This window comes from Pelodiscus sinensis, chromosome 16, assembly GCF_052426305.1.
Source record: "Pelodiscus sinensis isolate ZL-2025 chromosome 16, ASM5242630v1, whole genome shotgun sequence".
NCBI lineage: Eukaryota > Metazoa > Chordata > Testudines > Trionychidae > Pelodiscus > Pelodiscus sinensis.
The window spans coordinates 8,152,794-8,167,840 of NC_143067.1; the positions used below are offsets into that span (position 1 = coordinate 8,152,794).

The following is a 15,047-nucleotide window of genomic DNA, read 5'->3' on the forward strand; positions in this document are numbered from 1 at the left end:
GTCAATATGGGGGTAATTAAAATCCCCCATTATTAATATCCCCCATTATTATAGAGTTCTTTATTTTGGTTCCGGATTCCATCCTGGTTCCATCAGGAGCTGCAGTTTTTTCTTTACAAGCTTCATGCCGCAGGTTGGCGATCCCTGTTGTAGGGTCAGTGCAGGCCTGATTAGTCATGTAACACTGTCTCCCTGTTTGCAGCTACTAAGTAGCTTTAAATAAATAGCAAGACAGAATTGTTTACATAGAGTAATAGAAAAGCAAGTGCTGTAGATGCTACAAAGCTGTTATCATATTGCAAATAGAATGTAATTCGTGAGAAATGTATGTTGTTCTCCTTATGAAAATTTTGGACCACAGCTGAACTGGACTAAAAAGTACAATATCCTTGTGTGGGAAAGCAGAGATGCAGCTGGACAGAATTCTCTACATTGACCATTAGTGCATGACTTGGAGAATGATGGCAGTTGGCAAATTTAAAAACAGAATTTACTCCCTATGTGATATCTGTGATTCTGTAGGCTCAGTATCTGACTTGACTTTCTAAAAGCTGCCTGAGGACATTCAGACCAAGAATTGAGTCCTTAAAAATCTCAATCTTCAGGGGAGTTGTCTTCGGCTTTTATTTTGTTGGGTCCAGTGCTCAGCACCTGACAGTGATATTCTATAGTTCCAAGAAGTTGATCTTGAAAAATATCATTATTTTTAAGAAAATGTAGCCCTTATTTACTAATGTAGGTAGTGGACTGAGAACTGATTAGTTTCATAATGCACTACACATCTGCTCTGAACTGCTGAATATATTCTCAAAGTGCACTCCAAAACTAATGAATTAATGTAACGTTCCTGTGAGTTACATAAATATCTCCTTTTTCTAGATTAAGAAACTGAGGCAAAGAGTGATTAAGTGATTTGCAGTAATTTCTTGTGTGATCTTTGGGAAAGCCAGGAGTAGTACGCAAACCACCTGATACTCCCAGTCCTCTGTTTTAACAGCTGTAGTGTGCTGTCTGTTAGGACTTCCTTACATGGGTGCCAGGTTTTTATAACTTCTGATGGTGCGCAGAATGGCAACTGTCCTGTACATAGAATGGACCAGGGCAACAACCCTGGGACCCACACTTTGGGGGCGGAGGAGCATACTTCAGAGGTATGTGGAGTCCAGGGTGGCATGGGAGATTAGCAGGGGGGTCTGGCGCCAGCCCACCCTGCTCCACTCTGCCTTGCCTATTCCTAGTGTTGCTCTGCTGAGGGGGCAGAAGCTGGAAAGAGGTAGGGTGGGGGCTTGAAGAAAGGGGCAGAGTAGGGGTGGGAAGAAGCAAGGTGGGGTCGGGTAAAGTATGGGGCCAGAGGCAGTTGCCCTGGTTCATCCTACAGCTCTGAAAATATAAACATAAAATGTGGAACCAAGCCCACATTCCTGAATATTCATGGAGCACAGGCCCATATAACTGGCCACTTACGCTTTTTTATAGTGATGGGGATTCTAAAGAACCAAGGAAAATATTGCAGAGCTAGCTGTTGTCAGTGCACTGAAGGATTCTAACAGTGGCTCTGGAACAATTTTCGGTGTGGGGATGTGGCACTGTGCCTCCCTCAGGCCATTCCCCCATCTTAGGCCGGGGCCACAACTGGGAACAACTATGGAGCCCTGGGTGCAGGGCCAATGGTTGGGGCCCCAGAGGCTTGAAGTAGAGCTGTTGGCACCCTGGGTGGCAACAGAGCCCCCTGGGCCAGCAGCCAGGACCCCCAGAAGCAGCAGGCCCCTGGGCACGGGCTGGTAAATGGGACCTTGATGCAGGGTGCAAAACCTGGGGAGTGCTACAGAACCCCTTGAACCTCTACTTCCTTGGCCTATGGATTCCCATTTAGATCTCAGGCCACTTAACTATGAAGTACACCTGTGACTCTTGGTATGACAAAACTCCATGAACCAACTTAGCCAGTGTATGAACTTTATATTGTGCTAATATTTTCACTTTCACCAATATTTTGTCTTGCAGTTATGTCTGAATATGGCTGCACTGTAAGAAAATTCTTAGTCACTTATGACACATACCTAGATATTAATTGGACTCTGAAAGTTCTGGCTTTGTTAAAAGTACACGGGCCTACTGTCCTAATTTTATTCTCTTCCTGCTTCTGTTCCCATGTACTATGTTATTTCTTTTATGGGGAAGGATTAACAAACTGCAAAACATTCTGCATGTATTCTTCTTGACATTCTCTTGCTCGCCACACTGAGGATAGAATTTGTTGTCTCTCTAGATCCCCAGTTTGTTTTGAAATTTGTTTGGCTATAATCACTGCTTAAATAAGCATTTTCAAGCATCATTAAAGTCTTTCTGTGGTGACTTTCTGTGGTTTTCTATATATTCAGTTTAAAAAGGGGGGGGGCTCCTTATTGCACTTTTTAAAGCTCTAACAACTGTGCTAAATTTGAATACCTAAAACAAATGGCATTTTTTTAAATGTTTTGACAGTGGCTAAAGTTGTTGCCGGAAATACTAGTTGTGGTGTGATAGGCCCCATAGAGACCCTGGAAGTTTCCTTGGTATATATTATATTTAGCTGCATAACCTGAAACTGGTACTCATCATGGTTCCTTTCGATATTAAAAGTTTAAATATAATTATCATTCAAAGAATATCCGTGGAAAGTTAAATTGTTCCTCTTGCATCCTGTACGTGGCTGGAGATTTGTTCCCTGTGCACACATTTTAAAACTGCAGCTCTGTGGGGAAAGTGCTCTTATGACCTTTACTTGCTTTATATTTTTTCAAAGGTCAGGAGAAACTTGATGAAATTTTTATGTGGTTTAAAAAGCTCAGCTTATTAAAGTTTAATAACGAGGTGGCAGCAGTTAGAACTCAGTTTGAAATGTTCAGATATATTGTAAAGGAGAAGCCAGAGCTTTTAGTGATGCAGTAACAGCTAATTTGTGAACTCTGCTGTTTTTAAGCTATTATGTTTAGAAGCACACTATCCTTTCTACAGAAATAAGTGAAAACAGATGCTCTATTTCTTAAATAAACTAAGTAGAACTGTATGTTACAGGTGTTTCACATGGATAAATATGTACACTTTCACTAGTCCAAAATCATTAAGCAAATTTGATGGTTATTTAGTTTGCCAGGTAGTGATATCTTTTTTTCTTAAACTACCATCAGTCATGAGTGTGAAAGCAAAAATTCCATTTACTCTTGGTGTACAACTAGCAAAACTAGGATATATAGAATGTTGGCTCATTAGAGGGTTTTATCCACATTAGGGATTTTTGAATCAATGTAAGCACGTGATCAAAAATCAAAAGTGTAAACACTCTGCACTGGTACAGTTTACATGAGGTGGGATGAGTCCCACTAATGCAGCACGTGCGCTATTTTCACATTGATATAAAGCCTCAAAGTACAGAATCTGTGAAACTTAATATGATCTCCAAACAGCCATTAGAATTAAGATATTTAAATGTGATCAATTTAAAGATCAGGCTTGCTGTGGTTAATTTTGTATGTATTAACATTTCCAAAAGAAAAGGGACTCTTGTAAAATAACTTTCAGTGCAGGCCCATGTGTATATGCAGTTGTGCTGTGGTTTAAAGGTGCAGTCCAGATCAGTGAGAAGTTGTCACTGCCTGTCCTGTTACCCTGGGTGCCTGAAATATCCTGATGCTATAACTCACAACCTGGCACCACCTGGCGAACCTTCAGGTTACACCTTTAGGGTACGTCTAAACTACATCGCCTTTTTGATAAAGGGATGTAAATTAGACATATTGAAACTGTAAAATAAGCTAGGATTTGAATTTCTTGTACTTTATTTGCATAATGGCAGCTGCGGCTTTTTTCGAAAAGCCACTTTTTGGAAAAAACCCGCTGTCAAGACGGGGATTTTTTGATAGAAATGCCCCAGTTTGAAAGATTCTGTAACCCTCATTTTTTTTGAAATGAGACATTTCTGTCAAAAGATCCCTATCTTAACCGGGGTTTTCTTTTCCCAATGACCGCCATTATGGAAATGAAGCGCAGGAAATTCAAATCCCAGCTTCATTTACAGTTTTGATATGTCTAATTTACATTCCTTGATCGAAAAAGAGATGTAGTTTAGACATACCCTTAGTGTCTGAACTAGAAAACCCCAGTTTAGCAGCTCTGACCCACAGCCTGCCTATGGGCCCACTCTGGCTTCCACCAGTCTTCGCTACAATCAGCAAGATGACTCCTCCATACTTCGAAAGTTGTCAAAATTGTGTTCTCTGCAATGTCCAGCCCCCCTGAACAAGTTAGGGAAAAAAATGTTTGCTTGCTCCTTTTTAGAGACAAAAGTACATCAGAGCTTAACTTACTTAGGGAAAAACACCCTGCCCAGAAAACACAGCACTGAGTTGGCTTATAGTAAAAATATTTATGTATTAACATCATAGAATCATAGAATAATAGGACTGGAAGGGACCTCGAGAGGTCATCGAGTCCAGCCCCCCGCCCTCAAGGCAGGATCAAGCTCCGTCTACACCATCCCTGACAGATGTCTATCTAACCTGTTCTTAAATATCTCCAGAGAGGGAGATTCTACCACCTCCCTTGGCAATTTATTCCAATATTTGACCACCCTGACAGTTAGGAATTTTTTCCTAATGTCCAATCTAAACCTCCCCTGCTGCACTTTAAGCCCATTACTCCTTGTCCTGTCCTCAGAAACCAAGAGGAACAAATTTTCGCCTTCCTCCTTGTGACACCCTTTTAGATATTTGAAAACCGCTATCATGTCCCCCCTTATCTTCTTTTTTCCAAACTAAACAAGCCCAGTTCATGAAGCCTGGCTTCATAGGTCATGTTCTCTAAACCTTTAATCATTCTTGTCGCTCTTCTCTGTACCCTTTCCAATTTCTCCACATCTTTCTTGAAATGTGGTGCCCAGAACTGGACACAGTACTCCAGCTGAGGCCTAACTAGTGCAGAGTAGAGCGGCAGAATGACTTCACGAGTTTTGCTTACAACACACCTGTTGATACAACCTAGAATCATATTTGCTTTTTTTGCAACAGCATCACACTGTTGACTCATATTCAACATCGAGTAAGTGGTGCCCAGTAAAAGGAATAGTGTTAGAAAAGAACAAAAATAAAAGCAAAAACATTCTTCTAAAACTTCATCTGGTAAGGTACAGGCTTTGTTCAAGATGTTTTCTCTTGCCATTCATTCATTCTTTCCAACCCTAGCTAACTTCCCCTTCCCTTGTACCTTTTACAGAAGTACAAGATATTTGCTTCCTGTGACTGAGTGACAATATTAGTTTCCAGAGACTTTCAAACTCTTTCCTGTTTGAAGAACCCATCTTTCTCAGCTAGCAAGATCTCTGGCTTCTTGTCTTTCTCCAGCTGCTTGCCTAAAAGGGCTTCTGTCCTCCAACATGCAGTGCTATTGTTTCAAAAGGCAAAGGTGGCCTTAAGCAGTTCTGCCTTTTTTGTGCATTGTCCATCCCTCTGTATATAAATAGGGCTTCCATTGTTTTGACTCCAACATGATTAATTTACATAGGAGTTAGGAACATAACTTTCTCTCCTATTTGGGAGGGAACCTGTTTTGCCAGATTTTAAAGCATATTATTTCCCCATAGTATTGATTCATACATTTCACAATTATTAATCAGTGTATCATTAGCTTTCAGAAAAGACCTCGCTCTGTATGCTTTTATAATACAATAACATGGTACACAATCAGTTGATTCAGTTATAACTTGAGGTTCAGCCCCACTTCAACCCTTTGAAATTGATTTTTCTCAGGGTCAACTCAAAAGTATTTTCAAACTATGAGGAAGGACATGGGGTCTAGTGATGAAGGAAGCTCCATGCTCTTCCATCCCTGGTTGATGTCTGCTAACATGCAAATCATTCTGTTTCCTGAAATCTCTCCTTCCCTTGTTAGCATGGTAGCTTTCTTCACTGCTTATATGTAAATCTACTTTATTTGTCTCTGCCTGATGTCCAGGCTAGATAAAGGAGCAAACACATTCCTTTGTCTATGGCAGACCTGTTTATAAATTCCCCTTGCTTGCTTGCTTGATTTAAACACACTTTCATTATAATCCAAGCATATGTCTGTAACTCAACACACGGAGCACATACATCATGCAAGTTATTATTGATAAGTTGTTGGAGTTCAAATGCCACAAAGCACATTTTGTACAAAGGTTACAGTTCATATTGGACCTTAAATTCACAGCACAATATCTACTACTTGAACTGATCAGTCAGAGGCTATTATCTCTAGATTGATCTGTGAAGAGATAAGAGATGCAGTGAACACACTTCGCCAGTGGGTTTCATAGTTCTTTGCTAATAGCAGAGTACCGCAGAGACCCAGGACTCCCTGAGTTCATTTCCAGATTCTGCAGGTGAGCATGCAGTAGGGTTAGACCCTTCCTTCCTCTATCTCCCTGAGCTTCTGTCTGCCGCACCCTGCCTTTCACCCCAGATCCTACCTCCACAATTTCTGACCCCTTTGTGTTCCAGTCAGGCAGGGTTGGCCTTAGGGAAAATGGCGCCCTGGGTGAACTTGTATTTTGGTGCTTCAAAGCAGCTGCACTACACAGCTGAGCCAGGGATCAGCTGTGCGGTGCTGCTGCTTTGAAACCCCAACCCAGTGTTTCAAACTGCCTCTTTAAAAGGCCGAAGTGCCGTGTAGCCTGGGGACAGCTGGGAATGCCCCAGCTGCCCCCAGGCTCCACAACTGCCCTTTTGAAACACAGAGGTGGCATATCAAAGGGGAAGCTATGTAGCGTTGCCCTGCGGAGTTTTGTCCCAGTGGGGACTCTTGTACATTTCAAAGGAGGAATGTGGAAATGCCTGATGAGTAGTCAAGTAGTGGATGGAAAGTCCATTGACTACTCAACTAGTCAGTTAACTGCAATTTAACATCCTTAGCATCAACTATTCAATTAGACAAATTGAAATTTTACATCCCTAATAATCATACTAGGAACCCCAGTGCCTTTGAGAGCATGAAAAAGGTTTGCATGGGAGCAAAAGAAATTTCTTTATTCTTAATTTTGATGTAGTAACAACACGGAGCCCAGCAACAGCTCTGACAAAGGCTCCTTGCCCTCAGGAATTTCAGCATACTGTTAAGTACAACTTGTAGTGAAAACAAACAGATCCTGATGGTGCAGATAGGTGATCAAGAATTGAAAGAAAGGTATGAGTTTCAGCCTGGCAGGTAGACACCACCCATTGTAACCCCATTTTCCTCTCCTCTGCACCCAGCCCACTGCCTCACAGCCCCCTAGCACTCCCCCGCCCCCCCTCAAAAATAAAAGTGAGTAAAACTTCTGAGCCAGGGGAGCAGGGAGGACATGATCTTCAACTGCTTTTAGGGGGCACAACTTAAAGTCCTTACCCCAACCACTCAAGCGTCATACCCCTATCCCTAGCTGGTATTCCACCTCTCCCCCTCAGTTCCCCTGTGGGAAAGCAACTATTCCTTCCTCCCTTACCTAACCTCAGCAGCCTTCCCTCCTCCCTACTATTCGGCTGCATCTAGACTGGCAAGTTTTTCTGCAAAAACAGCTGCTTTTGCTGAAAAACTTGCCAGCTGTCTACACTGGCCGCTTGAATTTCTGCAAGAACACTGACAATCTTGTGTAAGATTGTCAGTGTTCTTGCGGAAATGCTATGCTGCTCCCATTCAAGCAAAAGCCCTCTTGCGCAAATGCTTTTGCGCAAGAGGGTCAGTGTAGACAACGTGGTATTGCTTTGCGCAAAAAGCCCCGATTGCAAAAATGGAGATCGGGGCTTTCTTGCGCAAAACCATGTCTAGATTGGCATGGATGCTTTTCCTCAAAGTGCTTTTGCGGAACAGTGTCCGTGCCAATCTAGATGCTCTTTTCCGCAAATGCTTTTAACGGGAAAAACTTTTCCGTTAAAAAGCATTTGCAGAAAATCATGCCAGTCTAGATGTAGCCTTCCAGGCTGAGGTCCTTGGTGCATATGCTATTTGTTTCTCTCTCGTGGCTTGGCCCCAGGCTGCCTGCCTCCAGCAAGCAGGAGAGGGTGGAGGAGAGATCTTGGCAAGCAGACCTTGGAGAAAACTGGGTGTGTGGGGGTAATGTGACCCAGTGCAGTGCATGCTCCCCCCCCCCCCCCCCCCAATGTGTCATCTCTCTGCAGGGAAAGGATGGGATGCAGGCAGGTTCCAATACCATCCTGGGTTAGCCTGGTGCTCACTTTGCAAAGCTAAATCTGTTTACTGTTAAGAGTCAAGGGAAAGCCCTTTCCTGGAAAAGTGGCTATTAGGAAGGGAAGGGGAAGAAAAGGGAGGATGTGGACCCACACCTGCTTCACAGTAACACACACCCAGATAGCAAGGCTGCTCCAACCCCTTAGCCAGCCAGAACACAGAGAAGCTACATACTCCTTCAATCCCCACTGAACTCAGCCACCCACCCTAAGCCTCTTCTAGCAGTCTACCCAACCCACTCCCCACATGGCTTCTACAGAGGCCCTCTTTCTCAGAGAGATTGGGGAGTTCTGCTGGGCATCCACCCCTACTGCTGCTCTCACCAGACTAGACGAAACAAAAGACAGGACTATGCAGCGCTTTAAAGACTAACAAGATGGTTTATTACAATGGTCCCCAACCATTAGAGGTTGCTGGGTGCCGGGGGCGTGGCCGTTCGCCTGCCGGGCGCGAGAGGGCAGGGACACTTGTGCACCGAGGGGTGGGGCCCCCCCATAGCCGCATGCCCGGGGACTGGCACTCCCCCCATGCGCCATGCTCCCAGAGCGCGGGCGGCCAATCCGCGGCGCTCCCGGGACCGGCACTCACCGTGAGCCATGTGCCTGGGGCCGGCTCCGGCACCATGCATGCGCCACGTGCCCGGGGCCAGGCCAGCCCCGAGCACTTGGTGGGTGCACACAAATGCCTGGCGCCCGCGGGCACCGTGTTGGGGACCACTGGTTTATTAGGTGATGAGCTTTCATGGGCCAGACCCACTTCCTCAGATCAAATTGTGGAAAAAAATTTGAAGAGTTACCTGAGATGCATGAGTGCCTCTGTCCTCGCTGATCTGGCTGCTCTGTTTCCCCTCCTGCTTAGCTAACTGTCCCCAAGTAAGGTCATGTGAGACTATTCATATGGGCCCCCATCGGCACATCCTGAGCAGCCACCCTCATCACTCATGTCTAGGGTTGGCACTGTAGGTTACTTTTTCCTCCTCCCTGTCTGGTTTACAGCAAGGGGGGGGGAGCATTGAAAACAGGGTAGAGTGTCTCCCCGTTCAGTGCTGGAGCAGTAGTAGGAAAAACAACTGCAATTAAGTCCTGTTTAGACCCTACCCTGAGCCTGAACATTCTCTGGAAATTCAACTGTAAACAAATCTCTCATGAGCATGTGCAAATAGCAGTTTTTCTAAGGCTTATAAACTGGCCATATTTGGGTGACTTTTTACAGGGGTGGCTTGAGACACACTCCCAACAGGATGATCCCTGTCAAATTTCAAGCCCCTGTTCCAGAGCATGAAGATGTTAGTTTCTCTCTAAATCTTTAGCATGGGCAAAACATATTATCCATAATGATCAAACTGATTTAGCTGAAGTTATTTAAAAAAAAAAAAAAAAAAAAAAAAAGCTGGAGGCAGACACTAGCATGGAGAAACTTCAGCCTGAACCAGTGTTTCCTGTAAGCTGCTCACTTGTGTGGCCACTCAGAAGAAACTCTGATGCCCACAGCTAGCTTTTTTTTGTATGTGTGAGGGTGACATGGTGCATTTACACGTCTCAGCGCAGATAAAATATATTTTGCACATGGATGGAAAAGATTGGAGGGAATATTGTCCTGAATTGTTAATTAGGCAAAGTTATAAACTTAAAACAGTTGTTTTGTAGTGGGATGTGACAATCAACCTTATTTATAAGTAGTGCTGTCTGTTCCATCTATAATCAGTGTATTACAAAAGATTTAAAAGCACTTTATAGACATAGTGTGTCAATTTGAATGGCCCGTAGTACTCTTGACTTCCTATCCTACAATAGAGTGTGAGGATGCTACACACCAGAGCTGGGCAAGAGGTGGCTTGAGGGCCATCTCATCAGCACCCTTACCATAGAGCAGTTTCACTTGCTTTAAACAGCAGGCTGCTAATTGCTCTGCAAACTGGGCGGGGAGGAGAAAGTTTGTGTGGCATCCCCGCCCCCTAGCAAAAGCCCCAGGCTCCCATTGGCCAGTTTCTGACCAATAGGAGAAGAAAAATTTTGCTGAGGGCAGGGGTAGTGATTAAAGTCTCCTCACTCCCCCCTGCCTGTGCTGGAGTAGAGCCATGTGGAGCAGTCTGCCTAGCACACAGGCAGGGTTCTTATGAAGCAGCTGCCTAGGTAAGGGGCTCCCAGCTAGAGCCTGTCCCTCTCCTTCTCCCCAACTATCTGCTCTAGGCCACCACCCAAACCCTCTGTATCCTCTCTTCCTCCAGGTCACCACTCCCTCCTATGCCCCTCCCACAGACCAGAATCCTCTACTGCACTCATAACCCCTCCTAGACCCAGCACCCTACACTCCTGACCCTGATCATAACCCCCTCCTTCAGCCAAACTCCCTTCTGCACCCCACCTGCTGTCCCAGATGCTGTGCCCTCTTCAGCAAAGTGCAGTCCTTGACCACTTACCAAAATCTTGCAGTGTTCTCCATTAAAAATTATTGCCCACCCCTGCTATATACCAACTGCTGTGTTCCTGAAAAGGTGGCTAAGTTTAGAGGTGGGCTAAGACATTTCCTTAATTATGCATATGTAACATTCCCTATAGAAAATTATGTGATGGAAACTATTACATGAATGCATCCCAGGAAGAGTCACTTAAGTTGTCATTAAAGGAGGGCTGCGTCTAGATTTGCATGACTTTCCGGAAATGCTTTTAACGGAAAAGTTTTCCATTAAAAGCATTTTCGGAACAGTGTGTCTAGATTGGCACAGACGCTTTTCCGCAAAAGCACTTTTTGTGGAAAAGCGTCCGTGCCAATCTAGACGCGCTTTTCCGCAAAAAAGGCCTGATCGCCATTTTCGCGATCGGGTCTTTTTTGCGGAAAACAAATCTGAGCTGTCTACACTGGCCCTTTTGCGCAATAGCTTTGCGCAAAAGGGACTTTTGCTTGAATGGGAGCAGCATAGTATTTCCGCAAGAAGCACTGATTTCTTACAGTAGGAAGTCAGTGCTTTTGCGGAAATTCAAGCGGCCAGTGTAGACAGCTGGCAAGTTTTTCCGGAAAAGCAGCTGATTTTTCCGGGAAAAACTGGCTAGTCTAGACACAGCCGAGGTGTTTCAGTGCCTATAGTAGCTCACAGTCTTGAATACTGAATGCAGACTTTGCAACTTATTTACATTCTGAAGAAAAATGACCAAGCACTTACCAAACTGAACAGCCCTGGATGAACTTATAGAATACTGCTTTGCTCTGTAGAAACTACCATTTTGCAGTAAGGTTTTGCTAAAACAATTGTCATTTATTTCAAAGTAAAGATCATGTGCAGAGTAAACTTGTTTAATTCCAATCTTAGTGGTGGAGTTATATTTACCAAAAACTGACGACTAATCTGCAGTGCCCAATTTCATTCAAGAGACACAGACTCAACGCTACGTTTCTATATTTGTAAAGTAGCTAGCAAGTAAAATAAACTTTATGCCATGCCTTAAGAAGTTAGAGAGCAATAGTTTCCCTCATCTGGAAAATCTTCTGAAACAGAGCAGTGTTTTGAGGGGATGTTGCAGAGCCAACAGCCTTATGCCAGCTTCAGGGCAGGAGAGAGATGGCTATTGTGTCCTCCAGCTACTTTTGAGCTACTAAAGTGATCATTAGGCAACATGGAAACATCCATTGCAATGTCATTCCCAAAATTCTGCCAACATAGCTTTGTCAGTTAATGAAAAGATCACTGCAGCTGTGCAGGCAAACCACAGTTCAGTGATTGGATATCTCTCCTATTTACAGATTTATCATTCCATTTCAAGATCTTAAACCCTAAAATGAAAGAGCCATTGCTATTGCAAAAACTTTAGAAGTGTTTTGTACAATTCCAGAACATGGCTAGCATTGCTAATGATTTTGGTACATAAATTGCGCTGGCATAATTGGGTCTTAAGTAAGTTGCTTAAATAAAAGCAGCCATATTTATTTCAGCACTGTTAAACAAAGGAAAAGTATGTGATATAAAAAAGGACAACTTGTAAGGAAAGATTTTAGTTTATTTTCAAGCTTATAAAAGGCTGGGAACAGACACAAATATCCAGTTACTTGACCTGTTTCAAAGACATATGGTGACTTCTGACTTGCAATTTGCACCTGCTCAGGAGAGCCATGATGAAGGTAGAAAGTTCACAGTAATCATGTGCATAATTATAGAAGCTTTTAAATGAAAAAATAAACTAACTTTCTTTCTGCCAATCAGTGGAAACCTCCTCCTGTTTCTGTGGCTCATAGTTATTGAAATGAGGAAGCATGAGCTTTGTTCAGCTCAACGTGATCTGGCCCTTAAATCCTATGAACCAACTGGCAAGTTGCCATTCTTAATTGGCATGGAACACAGCACTGCTGTTGGAATCAGCACTTTACACATAGAAATGACTGTTTGCAACGAACACTGATGCCCATTAAAAACAACTTGACCCTTTGCAACCAAATAGATTTGTCTTGGGATCAGTATTCATATGAACTTTATTCAAGTGTAAAGTGCATTGATTGCATTTTTATTTTATGGGTATTAAATTATTTTCTAGCGTGTGTAAATACTGTTTGGTTTTATGTTGTATTGAGATAACTATTAGGCAAGGCTGTGAATTGTCTGCCTTTTTGGCAGGTTTATACTCTACTCGGAAATGCCAAATAGAAAACTTAGGAAGAGAACAAGGGATGATATACAGGTCATTGAATAAAAATTAATTAGAGCAGAATACAGTAGGAATTAGTGGAAAGGCATGAATCGCTATATCCCAGTGTATGTATTTTAATGGCTCTGAGATTTTTTAAATGCATCTGACGAAGTGGGTCTTTGCCCACGAAAGCTTATGCTCCTACACTTGAGTTAGTCTATAAGGTGCCACAGGACTCCTCGTCGCTTTTGCAGATTCAGACTAATACGGCTACCCCTCTGATACTTTTTAAAAACCGTATCTGAAACCGCCTATGAGACTTTTGCAATAGCAAATGATTTCCTTAACTGCATGTACACAGTCTGCAGCTGGATTTTCTCTTTGGTGGTATGTGCAGGTTATCTGATTGTAGTTACCATATCCTTTATACTTTGATTATTAGCCAATTATAGCAGAGTATTGCAGCATTAATATTTAGCCAGTTAAGTAATTTTAAAGGATAAAAATTGTTAGACTCTAAGCATTAATCCGTGTGTTCTTTTTCTCTAACTTCAATAGCGTCGTCTTGGAGATGCTGCAAAGAAAGCCATTGGCAAATTGACAACCAGGACAGTAAAGAAGGGTGATAAGGTATGGTAATAAGACTTCAGCACAGTATACTCATTGTTTACCTTGATAGTAAAAACAATTTATTTATCTGATTTGTTTTTCTTTTTCCTCTCATCTTTGATGCTTGCTTACTTTATGGGGAAATCTTTTGCTGCAGTATTTCAGTGTGACATCTAGAGCTTTTCTGTAATCTGTAGCCTTTTTTCCCCCAGAGGAGAATTTTTCTTGTTCTGGGACTAGTTGAACTGTGATTGAGTGCTGTTTTGTGTTAGCTGGCTGTGTATTTCTGCAGGCAGGAGTGCAGAAGGCTTTGTGTACAAGAACCCCTAAGGTATTGAGCCATCATGGTAACATTTAATTTACTGTGCTGCTAATGAATCTGTATAAATTGTGAGTACTAGAGAAAGGCAAGTTTAGTGTTAGTTATGTGGAACACTGTACACTTAGAATGCTGCACATATATGTTGTGCAAAGTAAAAATTGAGGGTTTATAGAGAAAGTGTCCTTGTGAGAATTCACTTTTATAGACTAGTGGTCTCTTGAGCTAAGGGAGAGGTTGAGTTGAAATACTTGGAGTCTGAAGTCTTGTGCTATAGTGAACTATATTTGGATATCAAAGAACAATTGAAACCTATACAATTGAACCTCATAAGTTCTGTATCAGCTGTAAAATGTATTTATAGCATGAGTCACTTTTCCCTTTCCTTTTGCAAAAGGCACAGGTGTGATTATAATTAAATAGTGTTCTGATTATAATTTTTTTTGCCTTTTAAAAGAAAAATGTTTCCCTTTGCTTCTTCCACACTGACTCCCTCCCATCATCTTTGCTACCTACACAGCAGAAATAGGAGAAGTCATCTGAATTTGCTTCTCTGAAGAGAAACATGAGAAAAATGCTTTTCTCAAGCCATTGTTTTTTGGGTTTTGTTTTGTTTTTGTTTTGTTTCTAAGCAATTTAGTTACATGAATCTTCTGCAGTAGATCTTTGCTGATGTGTGTATATTTAGAACTTATTAAAATGACAAGGGAAGAAGTTGCCTTCCTGACAACATAGATGCAAGATTAAGTGATATGGAGATTGCAGAACAGGCAGCAGGGGACATGTATGTAGTTGAAAGGAATACAGGAATAAATCTGCCACTCATCAGTGCAGCCCATCAGGGTTCTCTGCATGAAATATTGACTGCCTGTTTCCAACTGTGGAGTTGTTAATTTTGTCTTGCTATGGTTCTTTATGTCCTTGTTTTAGTACTTTGCTAGTGCTGAAAAAAAGTATGTTTTGAAAGAAAGCACAGCCTGTGTGTCTGGATAGCCCACAGGTCTTCGTGTGTACTACCAATGCCATGACATGATCTACATGAAATCCACCTTTCTCCAAATGGAAACTTAAAATATGTGCAATTATTTTTATCCATATAGAAACAGTAATTAGACTGTAACCTTTGTAACAAAGTATAGCCAGCAAGTGATCTTGAGCTAGATGTTTATATATAGGAATGACATCAGTAATTCTTGGTTCTAAAGAGTAGAAAAGAACACTTGACTTTCTGAAGTATGAAACAAAACAAAAGAGGGTTAGCTCTGATT

General features: G+C 42.4%; 1 protein-coding gene across 2 annotated transcripts in view; it reads left to right on the forward strand.

Moving 5' to 3' along the window:
- The window catches only part of RNF130 (ring finger protein 130), a 111,893-nt gene that overhangs the window by 64,501 nt on the left and 32,345 nt on the right, over positions 1 to 15,047 (forward strand). For both annotated transcript variants that reach the window (XM_075900529.2, XM_075900528.2), the window contains exon 4: positions 13,410 to 13,481. In XM_075900529.2, coding sequence (XP_075756644.1) covers positions 13,410 to 13,481 — 72 coding nt within the window. The remainder of the gene's footprint in view (positions 1 to 13,409; positions 13,482 to 15,047) is intronic.